At 37.7% G+C, this 25,010-nt stretch overlaps 1 protein-coding gene across 4 annotated transcripts in view; it reads left to right on the top strand.

Annotated features, from left to right (window-relative positions):
* The window catches only part of EPS15 (epidermal growth factor receptor pathway substrate 15), a 165,530-nt gene that overhangs the window by 93,058 nt on the left and 47,462 nt on the right, over positions 1-25,010 (top strand). For all 4 annotated transcript variants that reach the window (XM_058441858.1, XM_032160816.2, XM_032160815.2 and 1 more), the window contains 3 exons: positions 9,112-9,184; positions 21,555-21,716; positions 22,933-23,130. In XM_058441858.1, the coding sequence (XP_058297841.1) occupies positions 9,112-9,184; positions 21,555-21,716; positions 22,933-23,130 (433 nt within the window). The remainder of the gene's footprint in view (positions 1-9,111; positions 9,185-21,554; positions 21,717-22,932; positions 23,131-25,010) is intronic.

The raw sequence follows: 25,010 nt of genomic DNA, 5'->3' as shown, positions 1-25,010 counted from the left end.
TGTGTGTGTATGTGTGTGTGTATGTATGTAAGTATGTATTTTTGAGATAGGGTCAGGCTCTGTTGCCCAGGCTGGAGAGCAGTGGCGTGATCATGGGTCACTTTAGCCTTAAGCAATCCTCCCACCTTAGCCTCCTGAGTAGCTGGGACTACAGGCATGTGCCATCATGCCCAGCTAATTTAAAAAAAATTTTTTTTATAGAGATGTGGGTGTCACTATGTTGCTCAGCATGGTCTCAAACTCTTGGCTCAAGTGGTCCTCCCACTTCAGCCTCCCAAAGTGTTCGGATTACAGTTGTGAACCACTGTGCCTGGCAAAAGCAACTTTTAGAGTAATTTAAAACTTATGATAAGAATAAATGTCTTTGTCCTCAAACTTTAACCTAAGCTTTTATGAACTACGAACTCTTGTTTGTTTTTTTTTTGTTTTTTTTTGAGACGAAGTCTTGCTGTGTCACCCAGGCAGGAGTGCAGTGACATGATCTTGGCTCACTGCAACCTCCACCTTTCAGGTTCAAGTGATTCTCCTGCCTCAGTCTCTCAGGTAGCTGGGATTACAGGCATGCACCACCACACCCAGCTAATTTTTGTATTTTTAGTAGAGATGGGGTTTCACCGAGTTGGCCAGGCTTGTCTCGAACTCCTGACCTCCAGTGATCTGCCCACCTCGGCCTCCCAAAGTGCTGGGATTAAAAACATGAGCCACCGCACCCGGCCATGAACTGTGAATTCTTAGAATGAAAGGTCATGTAACTTTCAAATTGTTTAAATTAAAAACGAAGACTTTCTCATCAGCTTTCTATAGTTATTACTGTAATCTGGCTCAAGACTTCTGACAGTTCGTAAGATAAGCAGAGTCAGGGTGTTGTATTGCCTTTCTAGCAATTGTCATCAGCTTTCTGAGCAGTAAGAGCCTCTGCTTCCTCTCTTCCCCCACAAGCCAGACAGGAAAGAAGAGCTGTGTTGCTAAATAATGCCATTCGGCGTTCAAAGAAGCATGCCTCAGAAACATCTAAGGGACTCACCGTTTCCTGTGTATTAAAAGTCTGTCTTGGCTGGGCACGATGGCTCACGCCTGTCATCCCAGCACTTTGGGAGGCTGAGGTGGGTGGATCACCTGAGGTCAGGAGTTCAAGACCAGCCTGCCCAATAAGGTGAAACCCAATCTCTACTAAAAATACAAAAATTAGCCAGGCGTGGTGGCGGATGCCTGTAATCCCAGCTACTCGGAAGGCTGAGGCAGGAGAATCACTTGAACCCGGGAGGCAGAGGTTGCAGTGAGCCGAGATCACGCCACTGCACTCCAACCTGGGCTTCAAAGTGAGACTTCGTCTCAAAAAAAAAGAAAAAAAAAAACAAAACCAACAACAACAGTAAAAGCCTGTCTTTACCTAGTACAGAAGTTCTTTATAATCTTTTTCTGATTTACCATTTCAGCTTTATTTAACCACACATGAACCTTCCATTCTAGGTAAGTTAGTCTGTCTAGAATTTTCTCATCTCTCTACTTTCTTTTTCGTTAATTTTTTATTGTCATAAAATATACATAACATAAAATTTACTACTTTAAATTTTTAACTACTTAAAGTGTACAATTCAGTGTCATTAATTGTACACTTAAAGTGGTTAAAATTTTAAAGTGGTAATTTTTTTTTTGAGACAGAGTTTCGCTCTTTTGTTGTCATTTTCAAATGTACTTAATGTCATTAAATACATTCACAGTAATTGTGTAGTTATCACCACTATGAATCTCCAGAACTTTATCATCGCAAACTGAACAATCTAATTGGAATTGATATCAACTTACTTTAGTCCCATACAAAACTGCTCCTGGCCAGGCGTGGTGGCTCACGCCTGTAATCCCAGGAATATGGAAGTCAAGATGGGAGGATTGCTTGAGGTCAGGGCAACATAGTGAGACCTTGTCTCTACAGAAAATAAAATTAGTTGGCTGTGGTGGTGCATACCTGTAGTCCTAGCTACTCTAGAGGCTGAGGCGGGAGGACTGCCTGAGGCCAGGAGTTCGAGGCTGCAGTGAGCTATGATCACACCAGTGCACTCCGGCCTGGGAAACAGAGAGAATCTGTCTTTAAAGACACAAATAAAATTCTGGTCCTGTACAGCTCCATTCTCTCCTTTGCCCTTACCCCCACTTTTTTTTTGAGATGGAGTCTTGCTCTGTCATCTAAGCTGGAGTGCAGCAGTGCAATCTCAGCTCACTGCAACCTCTGCCTCCTGGGTTCAAGTGATTCTCCTGCCTCAGCCTCCCAAGTAGCTGAGATTACAGGCGCATGCCACCACACCCAGCTAATTTTTGTATTTTTAGTAGAGACGGGGTTTCACTATGTTGGCCAGGCTGGTCTCGAACTCCTGACCTCAGGTGATCCATCTGCCTCAGCCTCCCAAAGTGCTGGGATTACAGTAGTGAGCCACCGCACTTGGCCCATTCTCACCCTGTTATGTTATTGATGTCACAAACTGTATCAAAACTCCCCCTGTTAATGTTATTGATGTCACAAACTGTATCTTTATACATTGTGTATCTACTAACAGATTCATAAATTCTTTTTTATGCGTTTGTCTCTTAAATTCTATAGAAAGTATAAAGTGGAGTTGTAAACAAAAATTACAGTAATACTGGTTTTTATATTTGCCCATGTATTTACCTTTACTGGAGATCTTTTTATCTTCGTATGGCTTTCAGTTACTATCTAGCATCCTTTCATTTTAACCTGAAGGACTCCCTTTAGCATTTATTGTAGGGTAGATCTAGAAGTAATGAACTCCCTCAGCCTTTGTCTGTCTGGGAATATTTTAATTTCTCCCTCATTTTTTTGAAGCACAGTTTTGTCAGGTATAGAATTCTCAGTTGACAGGTTTTTTTCTTCCAGCACTTTAAATATATCATTTCATTGCCTTCTGACCTTTAAGTTTCTGCTGAGAAATCCATTGATAATCTTATTAAGGATTGATTATATGTCACAAATTGACAAGTTGCTTTCCTTCTTGCTTGCTATTTTAAAGATTCTTTCAGCAGTTTGATTATAATGTGTCTCAGTGTGAGTCTCTTTGTGATTATCCTACTTGGAGTTCATTCAGCTTTTTAGATCTGTAGATGCAGATATTTTATCAAATTTGAGTTTTCTTCTTAGTCTGCTTCTTACTGCTGTTTTGCCAACATCTTCTGTGCTTTCTTATATAAGCTCTATCTCTAGTAGAAATACCATTTTCTTCCCTGACATTTTCTCTTTCCTTCAAGGCTTAGCTGAAGTCTCTCACCTCCTTCACATAGTATTCTCAGACCGGAGTAATTTATATTGTAAACATGACATTATTATCTGCACAGCTCACTTTGCAATTAATCATCCTGCCTTCAGTGATACCAAGGAGGCCTTTTCTGACCTCCTTCAGGGAGAGTCAAGTTCCCATTCTCTGTTCCAATAGCACCTTACCTGTCCCACAGTGCTTACCTGTTGTAGCACCTAGTACACTGCATTGTAATTATCTCTTTATATTCTTATCCCCAACCCCTCACACCAGGTGTGTGTTCACATACACTGAATTAAGAGCTTCTTAATGGCAGGTGCCTATCTCACTGGTTTTATGTACCCCCTAAGTATAGCATAGTGACAAGTATGTAATAGGATTCAATGTGTTATTGAGTAAGTAGATAAGTTGCATAGTGGTATATTAGGTTTTATTGTGTATTTTCACTATCACTCTTCATAGCAATCCCATATATGGTTTGTAAAGTAGATATTCATTTTATAGCTGCAGAAACTAGAGCTTATAAAGAGTTTGTTGGTGTTTAACTTTTTATTTAGCATCTACTGTGTAAACTGGGTGTGTGGGCATAAATTATGTAATCCTGTATGCAGTTGTGAGATACAGATTTTATTATCCCTCTTTGAAGAGAAGAAAGCAGAGGCTTAAAAAAGATGAAATGACCTACCTAACTGGAGCTGGTTTAGGCAAAAAGAAGAATTTGATGACCCCCATATAATTGGAAGAGTAAAGGTATATGTGGGCTGGAAGGAGGGTTAGAAAGAGAACAAATAGGATGTGTATATATGTATGTATATATGTATGTGTATATATGTGTGTATATGTGTGTATATATATATGTAGAGAGAGAGGGAGACAGAGAGATTTATTTTAAGAAATTTTTAAGGTTGTGGGAGCTGGCAAGTCTGACATCTATCTATAGGACAGGCTGGCAGGCTGGAGACCCAGTGAAGGGTTTATGTTGCATCTCAAGTTTAAAGGCAATCTGAGATAGAATTCCTTATTTCTTGGGGGACCTCATCTTTTCTTAATGCCTTCAAGTGATTGGATGTGGTCTACCTACATTATTGAGGGTAATCTGCTTTACTCAAGCCTACCGATTTAAATGTTAATCTCACCTAAAAAATACCTTCACAGTAACATCTAGAGTCGTGTTTGTCCAAATATCTGGGTACTGTGGCCTAGCCAAATTAGCCCATAAAATTAAGTATGACAGGAGGTGGCAGGAGCCAGGGCTTGCTACCTAGAATGCTAGCTTTTTATCAGTTCCGAATAAAGGCATCCTAGATAAAGATTCTGACTGCTTTGGCTTTGGTCACAGGCTCCTTCTTGAATTAATCTCTGTGATTGTGTGGTGGGGTACTTTGACTGGCTAAGCTTCGACCAGGAGCCAATTTCTGGCCAATCATTGCCCGGAGAGATGGCATCTTCTGTTTGAACTATATGAGTAGAAAGAAATTAGAAGAGGTGGAAAGTGGAGCAGTCTCCTAAAAGGATTGCTGAACCCTAGAAGGAGAGAGGGTCGGTCAGAACAAATAGCTTACATCACCACTACAGTGATGTAAGGTGACTTGTGATAGAATTTGTATTTAGTATTTAGTAACCTATTTTTCTCCAAATCTTATGGTTTCAAAACCATATAATGAGTTTCTGAAAGCAGAGAGTAGATAGGTTATTTTGAATGATATTCAGATAAGATTTTGGGGGCAGAAATTTTAGTGTTTATTTATTCTATAACTATATTAGATCAGTGTTTTCTAACCTTTTTTACAACCCATAATTCCTTTTAACAAATTTAAAAACTACTTCACTATTGTTTAAAATTCTAAGTAATGTTAATATTTAGGCTCAATATTAATTACTTGACATCTTACGTATTTTGCCTTGCAAATCCTAAGATGATAGAGATATTAGCATCCACATATGAAAAATAAGACTAGGGCTCTGAAAGGTTAAGTGACCTGATCAGAGTGAGAAAAACTATTTCTCAGAAGAGCTAGATTTTTCTCTGTTTGCTTGTGAGAGAGATTGGCAGTTAAGCTACTTAGTGATACCATTTTTATGGTTAAATGTACTCCAAGAGAATTTTTATAAATAAGTTTCAGGATTGAAAAATACAGCTTTGTGAGTTTTCACAACTTTGTAGTTTCTAATAGTTTCTAGTTTTTAATGTTTTCTGGTTATGAAATAGTGGATGCTGATGTTTAGGAAAAAAGACATAAAACTGTGTATCTGAGAAGGACTTGGAAGATGATTTTATCTTGTCTTTGATAATATTGGAATTGCATCAAAAACTAAGACAGATGGCTTACACCGTACTCCCTGTATATAGAGTCTAGGAAAATGGAAGTGGATTGCATAGACTCAAGGTCCCTCAGCCTAACTGTCCTTGTGAATAACTTGACCATTTCATATTAGATTTATGTATTTATCAACCTTAGGCTTCTGAAAGCCTAGCTTGGGATTTGCTTTTCTTGATGGTTCAAATTCACCGCTCCATGGAATCAGAACTGTGAGCCTTTGGAATACCAGGGAGCTTTATTCTTGGCTTGTTCTTTATAGCTTTGGTACTTGTGGATTCCTCAGGATGCGTAAGCATCTTAAGAATGAAAAGGACCAGAAATATAGTCTAAAATAGAGGATGAGTAGGATCATTTCATTTCCCTTTTCTGGAAATTACTAAGGTGAAGGTAATAGCTTTTCCTGTCATGACATCCAAGATGAGTGGTGGTTCAGGCAAAATGCTCACACACCTTTTTTTTATTTTATTTTATTTTTTTTTTGAGACAGAGTCTGACTCTGTGGCCCAGGTTGGAGTGCAGTGGCCCAGTAGCTGCTCACTGCAGCCTCCGCCTTCTGAGTTCAAGTGATCCTCCTGCCTCAGCCTCCTCAGTAACTGGGAGTACAGGTTTGCGAGACCACACCCAGCTAATTTTTGTATTTTTAGTAGAGACAGGGTTTTACCACATTGGCCAGGCTGGTCTTGAACTCCTGACCTCAAGTGATCCACCCACCTCGGCCTCCCAAAGTGCTGGAATTACAGGTGTGAGCTACCACACCTGGCCTCATGCACCTATTTTTGAAATAATGTTTTATATCTATCTTATCTACCTATATTGGTGGGCTCCTTGAGAAGTTGCATATAAATATTACTTCTTATTGTGGCACAGATCCTTAAAGATAATTGTTTTTAAATTACTAGTGTTAAAAATAATACTTGTATTGATTATGTGTCCATCAACCGTAGAAAAATATACACGTTGTTCAAAAGTAGGGAGAATATAAGAAATATGGGCAAGTATCCTAAGTGCACCTAAAGATATGTTTAGATATTTTTATTTGCCTGAAATGAGAAGAATAGTTATAAAGGTTAAGAATCATTGCAAGACAACAGAATAACATTTGAGCATCTCTGAAACTGTAAACTAGGTCAAGAAAATTACTTGATTTTCAGTCTGATTTACAGGACAGGTTTTCAGTCATAATTTTTTAAATAGAAAGTGATATAATTGAACATTTAATTCTTTTTAAGTTTTCTGTTTAGCAATGTATGTTATACTTTGGTTGTGCTAATAAAAGGAATATTGTAAGACCAGAATTTTATTAGATAAACATGAATCAAAAGTTAAATTTAATTGATCTTCGTACTAAGAGGAATTAATGCCTAAAGATCTCCATATTTTTTTCTGTAGTTGGGAATGGTCTTCAGGATATGTTTAGAGATAACACCATCCTTTCCTCCCCTTCCCCTTCCTCCCCCATAGACCCCAAATTATGAAGAGAAATTTGTACTCCTCAAGCTTCCTCCATTTTACCCAAACATAGACTGTGTTTGCTGTTTAGAACTGAGTCCTTTGTAATCTGTTTTGGATTTTCACCAAGTGAGCTTCCTTGCTTTGCTCTCCCATCCTTCTGTCTTGGCTGCTTTGAGTCAGCTCACTGCCTTCTTGTAGCCCTGTTTTCCTGCATGCACACTTGATCTGAGCAGACACTGTCAGTGACAGCAGTTAGCAGCAGAGCAGAAAGAATTCAGTACAAACGTGTGCACTGCTGATCTGTGACACTGTAATGTTTTCTATTTTTGTTATTATCTACTTTCAGAAACCGGGAGCTGAATTGATACTGACCTTGTGTGGAATGCCTCTGAGGATTTGGGATGGGGGGAGGGTGCTAGATTTCATGTGACTTATCTCTAACATGCTGCAACAAGACTGAAAACATTCATCTGCTCACATAAGGAGGAAAGAAAATTTCCAAGATTGAGCTTGCAGAATTTGTTGGGTATTTTCAGAAAATTTTCCCCCTGTGTTTTTGTATTTCTTGAATTTGCTTAATTTATATAAGGGTTGGAGGTGGGGGATGGCCTTTGCATAATAAATAGATTGAGGTATGGAAGGATCGGGCTGCAACATGATTCGCATGGTAAGGGACTGTTTAAAATCACGACATCGCGACCCACATTGCGACCCATCTGACAAACAGTGAGCTCCTTGGCCATCTCAAATGTTTAAAAGTAACAGTGCACAAATAGCTTTATTTGTATACTTTCTTCCATGCACATCTTAAGAACATTGTGCCTACATATCCAAAACAGTTGATTTTTGTCTACATTTAAAATCTCACCTCAAGAAGGTGAGAAATATAAATGAAGCATGCAGTTGTCCCTTAAGTATCTGCTTTGGTATAATTTTCTCACTTTCCTTTATGCTGGAGCTAAGTGGAGCCTGAGCTTACATTTTGGGTTATGTCTGAGATGGAAACTGAAATGTAGTCTTGAAGCTCGAAGGAGAAACTTGGCTATACTAATCTGGAGGACTTGTTAAATGCTGTCTTCCCTTCTCCATGTTGCCGCCTTTTACCTTTCCCCTCAACCCCAGAAATGTACTGCTGCAGAATTCTTTGAGCTTTTTCTCTCATTTTCTAGAAAAGAAAGTGAAGGGAGGTGTGTGTGTTTGTATGTGCGTGTGCACGCATGATTTCAGTACAACTACAAATGGGCAGTTAAATTGTTACATCAAAAGTAACAGCTTTATTTTGCAATTCTGAATGTAAGGTTGCTTGGGATTTGTTCATAGCCACTCAGGCCTGATTAAAGCATATAAGAATTTAGGTAATGATGTTTCAAAGTAAAAGCGGAGCCCAGCATGTTTGATTTGAAGAGTAGAAGAGATAAATGCTGCTGTGGTTCTTTTTTTACTTTATATATACTGTTTGTATATTTGATCAATTGGATTTGATATATGGTCCTAAAATAGCTTTTTTTTGAGATGTAATTTTTGATAGAGCAAATTGCCTGTGTATTAATAATCTTTACCATTTTCTCTGTTGTTTCATTCTAAAATTGATACACACCAGTGATTTAAGGGGAAATTAACACTTCAGTAAATGTCTTTTTCCTTAGTATTGTTGACTGTTTCTATTAGCCATTTTCATTTAATTTGACAGTGGTACCTAAGGGTTAACCTTACAGAGCTGATGCAACCCCTCCTTTTCTTTACCAGCAATTTTCATTGGACACTATTTCCATAGCAACAGTGACATCAGTGAAACCTGAGTGTTTCATTGATTATTTTTCTCCTCTTCTTTTTTTAATCTATCCTCTTTTCACCACATTTTAGTGAGAAAGCAGTTTTTTTTTTACAAACGGAGCTTATATTGATTTTTATTCCATAAATAATTAAAAGAGGGTAGAAAAATCTGCCCTTCATTTAAAAATTGAATGTTTCACTATGTATTTAAAAAGCGATTCAGGATTAGGAGGATGGATAACCATACCAGCTGTAGCTGATGTTCTAAAATATTCTTGCATTGTTTGCTGGTCTTCTAGGGAAAAGAATAATGTGGAACAGGACCTTAAGGAGAAGGAAGATACTATTAAACAGAGGACAAGTGAGGTTCAGGTAAGTGACCATAAAATTTAGTGTTCCACTTCTGATTTAGGACTATTCATTTTAAATTTATATGGTTATTTACTATTTGCTGGATATAGTATTAGGTCAAGGGAATGCCTAATGTTTATATTATATAATGTTTATCTTTTCCAAGATGATTATTCTTGCTTGGAATTCTGGCCTGCAAAGATTATACTGCAATGAGAAAGCAGTGTTTTTCAGCATAGATTTCTAGTTTCGAAAGTATTTTTTAAATGGTACTTACCTGCATATTATATCATTAAAGGTGTAAGTTTGCATGACTTACAATGTTAATATTTTTGCACCAGTAAAATTAGAGTGAGACCATCATCTCACCATCATCATCATCATCATCATCATCATCATCATCATCAAAAACCAAAATGCTTTTTCATGCATGTGAGGTTTTTGTTAGCTAGGAGACCTAGTATGTTAAAGGACTGTTTCTCATAATACTGGTAGGGTGGGAGATGATACAGAACAATTTAAAGTAGCATTTTATGAGTAGCTTAGTAACCAGCATATCTTAAACTTTGGCATGAAGAGCTTTAATTCATTTTCATTAGCTGTTGTGTTAAATAGTTTCATTTTACAAAGAGAAAGGATGACAAAAACCTCAGCTTTTGTTTGGGAAATGATAAAAATAAGGGGGTAGCAGTGTTTCTAACGTTAGAAATAGAGAAAACTGGGCAGTGCCTCACTTAGAGCAGTAAGCAATGCATGTGGCCATGTTATTGGGGTACTGTTTCCTGAGTGCTGCACTGGCACATAGAGGAGATTGGATATAGAAGCACTGGTAGCAGTTGCTAGTAAGAACTCTTGGATGGGCATTTCTTAATGTGTTGCTTGTATGTTGGATTTTCCTGCTTTTCCTAATAGTTTTAAGTAGGGAAAAACTCTAAATTGTGTTAGGCCCATTGTTTTGTTTTGATGCAGGGCATTCATTAGAGATTGTCTGTCTGGTGGACTGTGCTAGGGTGGGGAGAATGATTTACTGAAGAATTGAGGAAGAAGCCAGAGAGACTTCTTGTTGGAAGTTGATTCTCTGATTGGGTGACTACATTTGTTATATTTACTTGAATTTTCCTAAAGGCAGTGCAAGTTAAGAGATCATCATCAATATAATTCTCCTTCTGGCAGTGAGGTTAGGTGGGTGTAAGAGGGTAAGTTATCTGAATTATATTATTTTGTGTAGTTTTTGAGCTTCTTAGGAAATGCAGAAGAGCCACACATTTTAAGCAGTTATTACTAAAAATAGTTTAAAATGGAAGATAAAATAATCTACACAAGTTTTCATAATTTGAAGAAATAGATGTGGCTACTGATACAATTTTGGACAGCTTCTAAATTTAGCCAGTTACTGCTTTAAAGTACATAGGTTCTTGTGATAAACAGTATTTTGTTGAGTATATCTACCTGTTGGTTTTTCCCTACTGCATTTTTTTAGGATGTGAATTTAAATACCCAGTTTAGAAGAGTGCTGAAATTTACATTGTTTCCTTCGGTTTAAATAGGCTATCCCTGAATATTTGATGTCTTATAATTATAGAAGTTTTGTTGTCCATCAGAATTTCTCTGTGATTTGCTTGCCCTTCTTACTTAGTGGCAATGGTTAAGGTGTATGTCTAACCTTAAGCTTTGCAAAATCCAAAATGTGTGATTGGCACAGGAAGTCGAAATGGTTGAGTTTTTCCGCATAGAGTGCTCTAAGTATAAGTAAGGCATCTTGGGCCATGGCAAGTAAAGACCAAGTAGTAATCATTGAAAACAAATTCATTGAAAAAAATAGTGGATTAAAGATTTGGGTTAGTAGATTCATTATTTATTCATTATACACTACAGTTATCTATGTTATGCATGGTAATGAGGCACTAGACTAAGAATGATGTGGATAATTGACATCTACCAGTAATTAAAACTCTTCATATTAGTGATCATTTTCAATTTTCTGAAGCAAAACTTACCATAGGTGGTAATAAATATATTTCATTACCTATTTTGAGATAACTCTGATTTACCCATTGTTACTGAGGTATAGACCGGAAATAATATGGATAATTAAAGTCTGTAAATAACTCCAACTCTCAATACTTACTTTCTAATTTCCCTGGCAAAAGGCAACTCACTGGAGCTATTAATAAATGGCAGAATCAAAGAGAGTGTATTTCACTGCTTCTTTCTGATCCTACTTTCTAATGGCGGTGCTAATGAGAAATGTCAAAATGAAGACAACGAGGAGGAGAAGTAAGGGAATTTTGACCTATCAGTACCTGCCACACTTGGCTTTTTGAGTGTTCTTGCTTTTCTCCATATTAATAAAGTCACAGTGATAATATGAGCTCATATCTTCAACACAGAAATCAAACTTTTAAAGCCAAAAGCTTTCATTTTTTTTTTTTGTTTTGTGTTTATGTAGTCTCTCTAATGCAGTTAGAGTAGAAAGTCTGCTATGTAATTAATTTCTGAATTTTTGTTTCCTGTCTGTATTTCTGTTAATTATTGCCTTGAAAACTTTCAGTTTAGGATTTTTTCTTGAAGATGACTTCACATTTTATTTCATGAGGTGATCACTGTTAGCTTGTATGAGATATATACCAGTTTATCAAGTTCTATCGACAAATTAGGCCCAAAGTGATCCAATTCCAAGGGGGAAACGTTGTGAAAAGCCAAAACTCAAATGTCTAAGGTTTGGATGTGTATTTTTTGTTTTGTTTTTCATAAGGGGAGAAGGTAGACTCACATTCTTCCTACCTTAAAGAATTGCCTATGTATGATCTTATTAAAAATTTTTTTCTTCTGAGTGTCAACAAATATTTTAGAAATTCACTCTCATATGCCTGGTTTCTTCAGTTTTGAGTAGAACTTTATAGCAACAATTTGATGTCAAACAAACTTGAATTCAGTTCCTAGCTCTGCCACTTCCTAGGTTTGTGATCTTAAGTAATTTAACCATTCTATACTTTAGTTTCCTCTTCTGTAACATGGGATAATAAAAATAACAAACACTTAAGAGCTGATGTAAGAATAAAATGAGATAATGCAGTAAAGTGCCTCACAGAGTGATTGGCACCTGGTAAGTGTTCAGTAAATGTTCTTACTAGCTGTGTTATTCCGCACCCTACAATCATCTCTTTATTATCTTCTCTTCATCTTTAAGCTCTTTCTTCTCTAATACCCATCTTCACATAGGCCTCTTGGACATAGGACTCTTCAATTTGAAAATACCCCTTTCTTGGCTATTGCTGCCACGCTAACTACCATCTTATTTTTCTCTACTTTTATTGCTTTGTGTGACCATTCCCCCCCCCATCCTTCCTATCTTTGTAGCAACCCTGTACAGTCTGCTGCTTGCCCATACCACACTGTGCATTTTCTCCCCAGGGCCAAGAATAATCTTGAGGCCAAATCTGTTGGTCCTTCTTGTATTAGGTACTGCTTTCTTGGGTTGTATTCTCCTGGATATCTTCCTACCTCTCTGAACCTTTGCTTCTGTTGACTTTGCCAGGGACAGATGGACAGACAGATTCTCTGTGTGTTTATGTGTGTCCTTTCTTTCCTTCTCCATAACCCCTGTCATCCATATGCTGATAACACCCAAATGTTTATTAAGCTCTCAACTCTCCTGAGTGCCAGTCCCACATCTCCAGTTAACCATTTTGATGTTTATCATTTGAAAATCCGTGTGTCTAAAATGAATCTTATTGAAAAAACTTGGCTTCTGGTTTGAACTTTCCTATTTTTCTTTCTCACTGCTGCCACCTGTATTGCCTAATATCTAAAATCTTAAAGTCATATCAGAAGTGCTCACTCCATTTGCTCTTGCCTTTCCTCCTAAACCAATTTAGTATCCTGACTCTCAGATGTGGGAATCTTTACTGTTGCCCACTGCCACCATTAATGATGGGAGGATGTCACACCTCAGAGGTTATTGGAGACAGAGAAGAAGATGAAATACAAACCCTCCTCTTTTTTTGACTGTCTGACTCTGTACTCTGTGTCATATATATTCTCCTTCTTATTCCCACTTTTATACTTTTTGTTGTTATATCTGGAATGTTCTCTACTTCCCTGCTTATGTGAATTCCACCCATGCCTTAAAGCCCAGCTCATATCCCACCGCTTGTCTTAGACTTTCCCTTCTCTGTCTCTTGATCCACACCAGTCTTTCCTGTGCTGGAACTCCCAGAGGAATATATATCCACTTATATATGGCATGAACCATATGTTACCTGGTAGTGTTAGCTTGGTGTGATGTGTATAGCTTCCAATATCTACCTTCCTATATGTTGTGAGCTCCTTGGGCTTAGAAATTGTGCCTTGGATCGTATTTTTCATTATATTTGGCAATATATTGTTAGATGGAGGTAAATTTAAGGAAGCTGTTCACAACAGAAGTGAATAAACTTTGGTTTTGTGTATACAATTTAAAATAAGACAATATAACTGGAACCCATAGGTAGAAAAGATTGAGAGCATAGTAGTTATCATGAAAAGTCAGACTTCTTCATATTGTTCATATTACCCTCATGTAAAAGAAGCTCCCTATTATGTATGTTTCATCATAAGTAAAGATTCAGTAATTCAGAGTACTTGTCCATGTTTTTTATTTTAATTCACTTAGTTTTTTTCTTAGATGAAGAGGGATGACTTATCTTAGATAGAAATAAAATTAGATACATGAGCTCAGCATTCTTTTTCTGGCCATAATGCTCTTTAGAACATACTGGGAAGCATATGATTGAGAAATAAAGGCAGTCTGTTAATGGGGTTTTCTAACACCCACCCTAGTTTATTAGGCTTCCTTTCTATTCATTGACTTAAACATCTTGTTCTATAGTTGATACATTTTTAATGTTAAGAATAGTCCTAAAATGTCCATCAGATAAAATAGTGTATCTGATTATTTCTACTTGTATGTTAGTTTATAGAGGTTTTCTTTTAAAATAAATAATTCTATAATTATGTATAATATATAAAATATATTGCTGATATCTATTAACATGACATGTTTGCATCTGTTTCATATAAAATAGAGTTAAAAGGTTTAACTTTTCAAATAACTTTTAAAGTAACTTCATCAGTTGTACATCTGACTTCAGTTGCTAAAATGAAAGTTTTATTTTTTCATATGTCTAAAATTCTTAGGTATTTGTTTAAATTTTATTTCCACTACCCCATAGCACTTCATGGGGATAGAGGGATAGCAGATAATTTGCCATTTTCAGTAACTTCAGTGATTTCTAGAAAACAGGACATTTTCCTTGAAATTTCTTTTTAAGTAAAGCCAAGATTGCCAGCTCAAATATCCTTTAATTTCTAGATGAGTAACCTTGGATATGGCTTGCTTTGGTATTTTTCTAAAATAAACCTTGGCACTATATTGCTCTAGTTTTGTTCACTTCATCCTTGCCATGCTCCAACTGCTGCTATCTTCCTTTCTTTTGCTCTTGATGGCACTAGTAGGCAAGTAGACCATGATCAGGGGAATAGAGCAGAACCAGGAAAGCATCTGCAAATGTCTTCTGTCATTCACTGGAGGGAATGGCATTTGATAGTGCTGAGTCTGTGCACAGACCCAGGAAAGGATGTTCCCAAGGGCCACATTTGGGAAAGAGAAAATGACTCAAGTTCAGCAGAAGACACTGTTAGGAGAACCTTCCACTGCTCTAGTTAAGGGCATGGGGGGGGAGGAGAGAGCAGGAAGAGAGAGAGAGAGAGAGAGGTACATCTGTTGCCTTAATTTAGTCTCAGGATAAGCAATCTGTACCAAAATAAAGTTGCTAAGTATATCTAGATGCTGATATTGATACTGAAATTGCATTGCGATGGTGGTAGCCTTACAAATAATTTTCCAGTGAAACTTGTTATTAGCATGTATATTTGCGTAAGTTCATTTTGATTTTGTGCAGTTTAATAATTTTAATTCTGTATACTGGAAAGGAAGACCTTTTTGTATGTAGTTTAGTATTGGAATTTTTTTTTTTTGAGACGGAGTTTCGCTCTTGTTGCCCAGGCTGGAGTGCAATGGCACGATCTCGACTCACTGCAACCTCTGCCTCCCAAGTTTAAGCGATTCTCCTGCCTCAGCCTCCCAAGTAGCTGGAATTACAGGCATCTGCCACCACGCCTGGCTAATTTTTTATTTTTAGTAGAGACGGGGTTTTTCCATGTTGGCCAGGCTGGTCTCGAACTTCTGACCTCAGGTGACCTTCCCGCCTCAGCCTCCCAAAGTGCTGAGATTACAGGCGTGAGCCATCGCACCTGGCCTGGAATTTTTATAGACCTTTTTTCGTATTTAGAAATAGACATAGGGAGACATTAATTATAAAGAATTTTAATATGGACATCTATCCAGCTTGAAGTTTCTTACTAATGTTAGGTATTTCCTCAGTAACCTTTCCTTTAGGTCCTATAGTTTTGTATTACTATGTGGATTTTTACTGAAGCTAAGAAATGAAAAAAGGCAGTGAGGCTGGGAAATTTGAATCAATGTGTTTGCTCTTTGGGAGAGAAAGGGCAGGAAGAAGTAAATATTATATTGGTTTATTTATTTGCCTTCCTCTTACATAAGCCTGTCTTTTGAGGTTGTGTTTAAGTGGCTCACTAAAAATATTATTTTTGAAAAATAGTTCAGTTTATTAAAGGAAACCAGCATTGATTCTATTATTGGTAGTTCTTACATAAAAATTTAGTCACATCAGAATATTTTTATATTGGTATTTTTATATTTTATATTGATAGCAATGTGATACTTAAAAAAACAGCAAACTTGGCATTTTCAGATTATAAAAGTAACATGGGTTCATGGTAAATTTGTAAAATGAAGAAGAGTATGAAAAAGATGTAAAAAGCCTTTCTAGAGAGAACTATTGTTAACATTTTGCTGTATTTTCTACAAATATATATAAATTTCTTTATATTAATTTGTGATTATACTGTATATGCCTCTGTATTCAGCTTTTAAAACTTAGTATCATGTCCTAGACATTTTCTCATATTATGTGACCCTTTTAAGGTAAATTGTATTTTTTGTCCCTGGATTTACAATAAAAGGCATCAAAATTACATCTGGCTTTAAAGATATTATTAGAGACATGAAATAGATAAAGAAGATTTTTCTTTGGGGTATGAGGGAGGGTGGTGAATATGACTAGAGTATTTACTAATGGGGATAGATAACATATATTTTTCCTATTCCCACTCTTGAACATTTTTAGTTAAAAGGGAAAGAGAAAAAACTTTTTTCCCTCTAGGATTTAAAACATGCTTTTGGGACCAGCATATTGTTATATAAACCTATATAATAATTTTATGAACAAAGTAAGGAATTAATAATAGATTATATTTTCTTTTTTTTTTTTCGAGATGGAGTTTCACTCTTTTTTTTTAAGTTATAAATTATTATTATTATTATTTTTTATTTTTTTATTTATTATACTTTAGGTTTTAGGGTACATGTGCACAATGTGCAGGTTTGTTACGTATGTATCCATGTGCCATGTTGACTTGTTGCCCAGGCTGGAGTGCAGTGGCGCCATCTTGGCTCACTGCTGCAACTTCTGCCTCCCGGGTTCAAGTGATTCTCTTGCCTCAGTCTCCCTAGTAGCGGGAATTACAGGCAGCCACTAGCACGCCCAGCTGATTTTTTGTATTTTTAGTAGAGATGGGGTTTTACTATGTTGGCCAGGCTGGTCTCGAACTCCTGACCTCAGGTCATCCACCCGTCTCAGCCTCCGAAAGTGCTGGGATTACAGGCATGAGCCACTTTGCCGGCTCAATAGATTGTATTTTCAAACTAACAAAATTACTTTAGATCTGCAGGTAACATTCTTTTAAAATATTTTATAGCTGAACTAGACCAAGCACTGTGGCTCATGTTTGTAATCCCAGCATTTTGGGAGGCCAAGGCGGGCAGATCATTTGAGCCTAGGAGTTTGAGACCACCCTGGGCAACATGGTAAAACGCCATCTCTACAAAAAAATTAAAAAATTAGCCAGGCGTGGTGGCACATGCCTGTAGCCTCAGCTACTTGGGAGGCTGAGGTGGGAAGATTGCTTGAGCCCAGGAGGTTGAAGCTACAGTGAGCCGTGATTATACCACTGCATTCTAGCCTGGGTGACAGAGCAAGATCCTGTCTTAAAAAAATAAAGGTATATGCCACAGTGACATGTTAAAGCAGTAATGATTATTTCCAAATAATGAAAGTTTTAAATGTCAGATCAGCCTTGGTCTATAGATTATAAAAATACTGAATCGGTTTAGAAATGTAGGTATTATTTTAAAAAGTTTAAAAAGCATTTGTCATAGGTCAGTTTGGGGTATTAATAAATAGCTATAGTTTAAATGCATAGTGAAGTGTTTCACATTATGTAAAAAGAATGTAAGTCTTTTCTTTCTGTCAGTCTCATGCATGTTTCCCATTAGTTTCTCCCACATACTAAAATCCTATGATAGTTACAGTCATTGCTTAATTAAGCCCCTGGAATGTGCTAGGCATTGTACAAGATTTTGGATAATCAAAGAAAGATGAAGCATGGACACTGTCCTTTAGAAATTTGTAATTTAGAGGTTAGCTATGATTACAGTGTATTAAGTGTGACAGTAGAGGTTAGGAACAAACAGTAGAGTTTGAGCATAGGTGAAGGAAGCCCAAGATGAGTCGGAGGAGATTAAATTTGGCTGGATTCTGAAGAATCAATATTGGGTTTCCAGGTACCTATGGTGTGGAAGGACATTGAAGACAGAGGTTATGGCTTGTGGAAAGGCATAGGGTCATTGAAATATGTTGTCTATTGGAGAAAGAATAGGGTCTTCTGAGGCTGGGTCACAGGTGAATATGAGAGGAAAAGAAGGTAGAACCCAGAACTGAAGGTTTTAATGTGTCTTGCAGCAAGTTTTACTTAATCCTGTAGATAAGAGGGAACAACACATATTTTAAAAATAACAGTGACTAGAGAAATCTCCTTTGCAGTGAGTTATTTTTTAAGCAAGTTGGACATTTGGAATAGGAAGAAACAAAGGGAGAAAACCCAGTTGTATGTCAAGGAAGGAATGATGAAAACTAAAATAATTTGGTAAACAGCTTAAAGAGAGATTTTAAGGTAGAATCTGTAGGACACGTATGAATGGAGAAAATCAAAGATGAATCTGAAGTTACTAGACTGGGTGATACAGAAATTGAAGTCATTTTTCTCTTTTGGCGTGGGTTTATTCAGAGCCAATGCCACGTGCATATCTAAAGTCATATCTCTATATGGTATGGATTAGTTAACAGTGTAGGCAAGGTTAAAAATTTAGACATGAAAAAAATTAGGCGTGCTGGTAAATTAATGATAAAGTACTAAAGGAGTTCACCAGTTTGAAACTGTGATCACACAGACTCACGGAATGTTAGCACTGGAAAGTCTTTCATGATCATCTATTGTGTTGGCATTTTTAAAGGAATTTTAAAAATAAATTATAGTAAATAATTTATAAACATTTTTGTCAAAGGAATCAGAAAGAGAACATCTAATTCTTTTTATTATTATTATACTTGAAGTTCTGGGATGCATGTGTGGAACGTACAGGTTTGTTACATAGGTATACATGTGCCATGGTGGTTGGCTACACCCATCAACCCATCATCTAGGTTTTAAGCCCTGCATATATTAGGTATTTGTCCTAATGCTCTGCCTCCCCTTGTCCCCCACCTCCTGACAGGCCCCGGTGTGTGATGTTCCCCTCCCTTTGTCCATGCGTTCTCATTGTTCAGCTCCCACTTATGAGTGAGAACATGCAGTGTTTGGTTTTCTGTTCCTGTGGTAGTTTGCTGAGAATGATGGTTTCCAGCTTCATCCATGTCCTTGAAAAGGACATAAGCTCATTCTTTTTTATGGCTGCATAGTATTCCATGGGATGTATGTGCCACATTTTCTTTATCTAGTCTATCATTGATGGGCATTTGGGTTGGTTCCAAGTCTTTGCTATTGTGAATAGTGCTGCAGTAAACATACGTGTGCATGTGTCTTTATAGTAGAATGATTTATAATCCTTTGGGTATATACCCAGTAATGGGATTGCTGGGTCAAATGGTATTTCTGGTTCTAGATCCTTGAGGAATCGCCACATTGTCTTCCACAACGGTTGAACTAATTTACACTCGCACTAACAGTGTAAAAGCGTTCCTATTTCTCCACATCCTCTCCAGCATCTGTTGTTTCCTGACGGGTTAATGAGAGAACGTCTGATTCTTAAGAAACCTAGGCAAATCAAAAATCTATATAATACAATAAAGAAAAATTCAATTTAGAAGAGGCATAAGCATATTTAACTAAGATTTAAAATGTACTTATTTCCTCATTTAAAATTTCTTCTCCTTCAATATTATAATTTCAGGTCTCTTAAAATAAGGACTGAATTAAAATACAGAAATTGTTTTTCTTCCAGAAATCAAGTGTCCCTGCATCTTAAATTTTCTGTACAGTTCCATTTATCAGTCCTTTGTGCAAGAGTTAGCAATTTGTGGCACAAGGGTCACTTTTTGCCTTTCTTTGCAGAGTTGATGATACTCATCAAACATCGTCCGAATTCCTCAAGTATCATTGAGGAATTCAAAGGCTACTGCCTTTGAGTTTCCCTTCTTGTCTGCCTGCTCTGCCTGGGCTTTAAAGGAATTTTTTAAAGAAAGCAACATGATATTTTTAGACTAACCAGTTGGTTAAGAAAATATAAGATAAAAAGCAATTATTGAAAGCATTGTTCAGTGTTCTATTTAATCACAGAAACATCTGCATATATTTGAAAAATAGTGACACATGTGAGACATTTAGTCTGCAGATAGTATATCATATGGTGATTAAGAGCTCAGGCCATGGAGTCAGAACCCACTTTGAATCCATAGCTTACTATTTTTAACTTTGGACACGTTACCTACATATCAGTGCTTCAGTTTTCTCATCTGTAAAATATGAAATGATATCAGTACCTAACTCGTAGATCTGTCATATAGACTATAAATAAGTTAGTATATTTGAAGAGCCTAGAACAGAACCTAGCACATTTTAAGTAACATTTAAAGTGTTGGCTATTATCATGATGGTGCTATCTTGTGTAACCTATGCAGTAATTCAGAGACCTTTTACTTGTAAGTTTCTCTTCTGTTCTTTTTTTTTTTTTTGAGACAGAGTCTCGCTCTGTCACCCAGGCTGGAGTGCAGTGGCGTGATCTCGGCTCATTGCAAGCTCTGCCTCCTTGGTTCACGCCATTCTCCTGCCTCACCCTCCCAAGTAGCTGGGACTACAGGCGTCCGTCACTGCGCCCAGCTAATTTTTTGTATTTTTAGTAGAGATGGGGTTTCGCCGTGGTCTCGATTTCCTGACCTCATGATCCACCCACCTCGGCCTCCCAAAGTGCTGGGATTACAGGCGTGAGCCACCGCGCCCGGCCTCTCTTCTGTTCTTAGATTCTTATTCTGGTGAATGACTGTTGGGACCTTTGAATAGATATTATTTTTAGAAATTTGTGTTCAGTTTGACCTCACCCACTTTGAAATCTTTGCCCACCTCCTGCTGACACATACTTTGGAGTTATTAATCCCTGAGCCACTGCGCCTGGCTTTTTAAAAACTTCTGTAGTTCTTGTTATTAAGCATGAGGTCTGATATGTACATGGATGAATAAATAACATTTTCAAAATCGTTCATCTTTTTTTGTTTTAATAAATCTTTTCCTGCACTGAGATCTGCATTTCTTCTACACATCTTAAAGTTAGCCTTTTACATTCAGGTCCATAATTTACCTAGAATTAATTTTTCCTTTTTTTTTTTTTTTTTGGGGGGAGATAGTGTCTCATTGTGTTGCCCAGTCTGGGCATGCTGTGGCATGATCACAGCTCACTGCAGCCTTGACCTCCTGGGCTCAAGAGATCCTTCCATCTCAGCCTCCCGAGTAACTGGGACCACAGGCACATACTACCACGTCCAGCTAATTTTTTTTTTTTTTTTTTTTTTTTGCATTTCTATTAGAGACAGGGTTTCTCCATGTGGGGTTTTTTTTGACCAGAGAATCTGAGAGGGGAAAAGATTGAGCTTAAAACAGATTTGTGGGGAAATTCCAGGAGTTCTATTTTCAACATGTTAGCAAAGCCCATCACATGTCCAAGGACAGATTTGAGTTAACAAATTGAATATCTAAATATTGGATTCTAGGAAAGATGTCCTCAAGTAAAGATTGTATTTAAAGCTGTTAAGTACCCTAGTCTCATCAACACAATATACTCAGTAAGACTTTATTCTTTCTTAAGGTAGATTTAAAATTACTATCTTAACCCTCCCCTGCCCGCAAAGAAAATAAATATATTAATTTTCTTGGATTTTAGGATCTTCAAGATGAAGTTCAAAGGGAGAATACTAATCTGCAAAAACTACAGGCCCAGAAACAGCAGGTACAGGAACTCCTTGATGAACTGGATGAGCAGAAAGCCCAGCTGGAGGAGCAACTCAAGGAAGTCAGAAGGAAATGTGCTGAGGAGGCCCAATTGGTAATGTCTGGCTGTTTCCTGCTGCCTGCACCTAATACATTAGTTGCTTTTCCTGGCTTAAGATGAAAACATTCTCTACTTTTTGTTATTGATGGTGGTGGTTGGCAATCTAGTCAGCATTTGGGTTCATGGAGGCGATGGAGCAAGGTTCATCCAGAAATTACAGGCCTTCTTTAGAGGAAATAGAAGGGCAGTTAATGAACTGTTTTTCCAAATTTTTGTTGGAAATATGGTGCCTATACCTTCAACTCTCCTATCCCTCCCCCAGTTACCCTTCTCTACGAAAACCATACATCAAAAAACATCATAATTGGCCGGGCACAGTGGCTCACACCTGTAATCCCAGCACTTTGGGAGTCTGGGGTGGGGGAATTGCTGGAGCCCAGGAGTTGGAAACCAGCCTGGGAAACATGGAGAAATCCCATCTCTACAAAAAATATGAAAGCCGGCTGGGCGCAGTGGCTCACGCCTGTAACCCCAGCACTTTGGGAGGCCAAGGCAGGCGGATCACGAGGTCAGGAGATCGAGACCACAGTGAAACCCCGTCTCTACTAAAAATACAAAAACTTAGCCAGGGCGGTGGTGGGTGCCTGTAGTCCCAGCTACTCGGCAGGCTGAGCCAGAAGAATGGTGTGAACCCGGGAGGCGGAGCTTGCAGTGAGCCAAAATCACGCCACTGCACTCCAGCCTGGGCGACAGAGCGAGACTCCGTCTCAAAAAAAAAAAAAAAAAAAATGAAAGCCAGGCATGGTGGCCTACATCTGTAATCCCACCTACTCGAGAGGCTGAGGTGAGAGCATCACCTGAGCCTGGGAAAGTTGAGCCTGAAGTCTGAAGTGAGCTGTGATCATGCCGCTGCTCTCCAGCCTGGGTGACAGAGTGAGACTGTCTCAAAGAAATAAAACATCAACAACAACAACAACAACAAAAACTCCATAATAGGGCCAGGTATGGCTGGGCATGCTCCTATAGTCCCAGCTACTCAGGAGGATCACTTGAGCCCAGGAGTTTGAATCCAGCCTGGGCAACATAGCAAGACTCTCTCTCTCAAAAATTAAATTAAATTAATTATTTGCTATTGCTGTCAAAAAAAAAAAAAAAAAAAAAACACCACCAAAATAGTAAACTAAACAAATAAATGTATTGCATTTTGGAACATTTTAATGACATCTCTTCTTTTAATCCCCATTTCTTCTCATTCACTTTCACATTATAGATCTCTTCTCTGAAAGCTGAATTAACTAGTCAGGAATCACAGATCTCCACTTATGAAGAAGAATTGGCAAAAGCTAGAGAAGAGCTGAGCCGTCTACAGCAAGAAACAGCAGAATTGGAGGAGAGTGTAGAGTCAGGGAAGGCTCAGTTGGAACCTCTTCAGCAGCATCTACAAGATTCACAACAGGCAATTAGTTCAGTAAGTCTTTGTAAAGCAAGAAATATATTCAAATGGATCCTCTGTGTCCTTTAGTCGGTTATACTTTCCAACTTCTGCTCCTTCAACCTCTTGCCTAGTTTACTGTTCATTTTTCAGTCATTTTATACAATAGGTTTTTTTTGTCACCTGTTATATATTGAAACTTTCATACATCTTGTATATCTATCTGATAATTATCATTGGAGCAGTGATTAAGAGCGTGGGCTTTGTGGCTAGATGGTCTAGGTTTAAGTACTGGTCTGCCACTTACTAGCTAAATCACCTTAGTATCAGATTCTTCATCTTCAAAATTGGAGGATTAATAAATACCCTACCCCTTAGGGCCACTGTGAGGATTAATGAGGCAAAACCTGTAAGACATTTTAGCATGGTGCTTGGTACATAAATGCTCAATAAGTGTTGCTTATTTTATAAAGAATAACCTAGTTTCTTCTGTTTTGTGATTCTAATTTTGAATTCACATTTGCTAATTTGGAAACTTTTTTCTTAAGGAAATTGTTCCTTCTGTAGATAAATATGCAGTGTTATAGTTGGTCTTATGTATAGATCCTTTGCTTTATTTCCAGGTTTCCCTACATGAAGATTAATGTTTTAATGAATGATAAGATAGTTAGGGCTCGGCATGGTGGTGGCCCATGCCTGTAATCCCAGCACTTTGGGAGGCTGAGGCAGTGGATCACTTGAGGCCGGGAGTTCGAGACCAGCCCTGCCAACATGGCCAAACTCTGTTTCTACTAAAAGATACAAAAATTAGCTGGGCATGGTGGTACCTGCCTATAATCCCAGCTACTTGGGAGGCTGAGGCATGAGAATCACTTGAGCCTGGGAGGCACAGGTTGCAGTGAGCTCAGATCACACCACTGCACTCCACCCTAGGCAACAGAGTGAGAATCTGTCTCAAAAAATAAAAACTAAAAAAAAAAAGGATAGAAACACAGAGATTATGGAGTTGATTTCTTTCATTCTGAATTATAACAAACTAAAGCCAAGGAAGTTCAAGTAACTTTCTCATGGTTACATATCCTTGAAAAGAGCTACATCTAAAAATCCAGTTCTTCTAAAACCCAGGCCAGTGTGCTCAGTTATTACGTATAACGAAGTCCTTCACTTTTGCGCTTCCTTACCCCCTGTTATCTGGCAGCTGAGTACCTACCTACTCATTCATCATGCAAGATATACCTTAAATTCTTATTTCTTTATGGTATTTTCTGCACCCTGCTTTTGTTGGACTTCATGTTATAGCAATAATAAGATTTTTCCCTGCATATTTGCTTATGTGTCTATCTCTCCTAGCAGACTCATGGTTTTGGTCCAGGAACTTACACATTTTTTAAAATCCCTATCATTTAGCACAGTTCTTGTCCCAGTGTAGGTACTCAATAAACAGGTAACCTGAAAGAGTTGTTGTAGTGAGAATGCTACCAGATGAATGGGTATTCCTTAAAGTATTTTCTTTTTTTGAATCTCTTTAAAAAAAAAAATCCATGCATACTAAAATTTCAAGAGAGAAATACGTATTGTCAGAAATTACCAAATCTTTCCTCTAAGTCATGTAGCATTCCCAGAGGATTCTTCTTAAAGGAAGCAAATGTATCCTAGACCAAGTCTACAGGTATAGCCATTTTTATTTTATTCATTTTTTTGAGACAGGGTCTCATTCTGTCACTTGAGTGCAGTGGTGTGATCATGGCTCACTGCAGCCTTGACCTCTGGGCTCAAGTGATCCTCCCATCTCAGCCTCCTGAGTAGCTGGGACTACAGGTGCACTCCAGCATGCCCAGCTAATTTTTATATTTCTTGTAGAAATAAGGTTTCACCATGTTGCTCAGGCTGGTCTTGAACTCCTGGGCTGAAGCAGT

This window comes from Hylobates moloch, unplaced genomic scaffold (assembly GCF_009828535.3).
Source record: "Hylobates moloch isolate HMO894 unplaced genomic scaffold, HMol_V3 SCAFFOLD_8, whole genome shotgun sequence".
NCBI classification, from domain to species: Eukaryota; Metazoa; Chordata; class Mammalia; order Primates; family Hylobatidae; genus Hylobates; species Hylobates moloch.
This window is presented reverse-complemented; position numbering and strand designations above follow the sequence as displayed.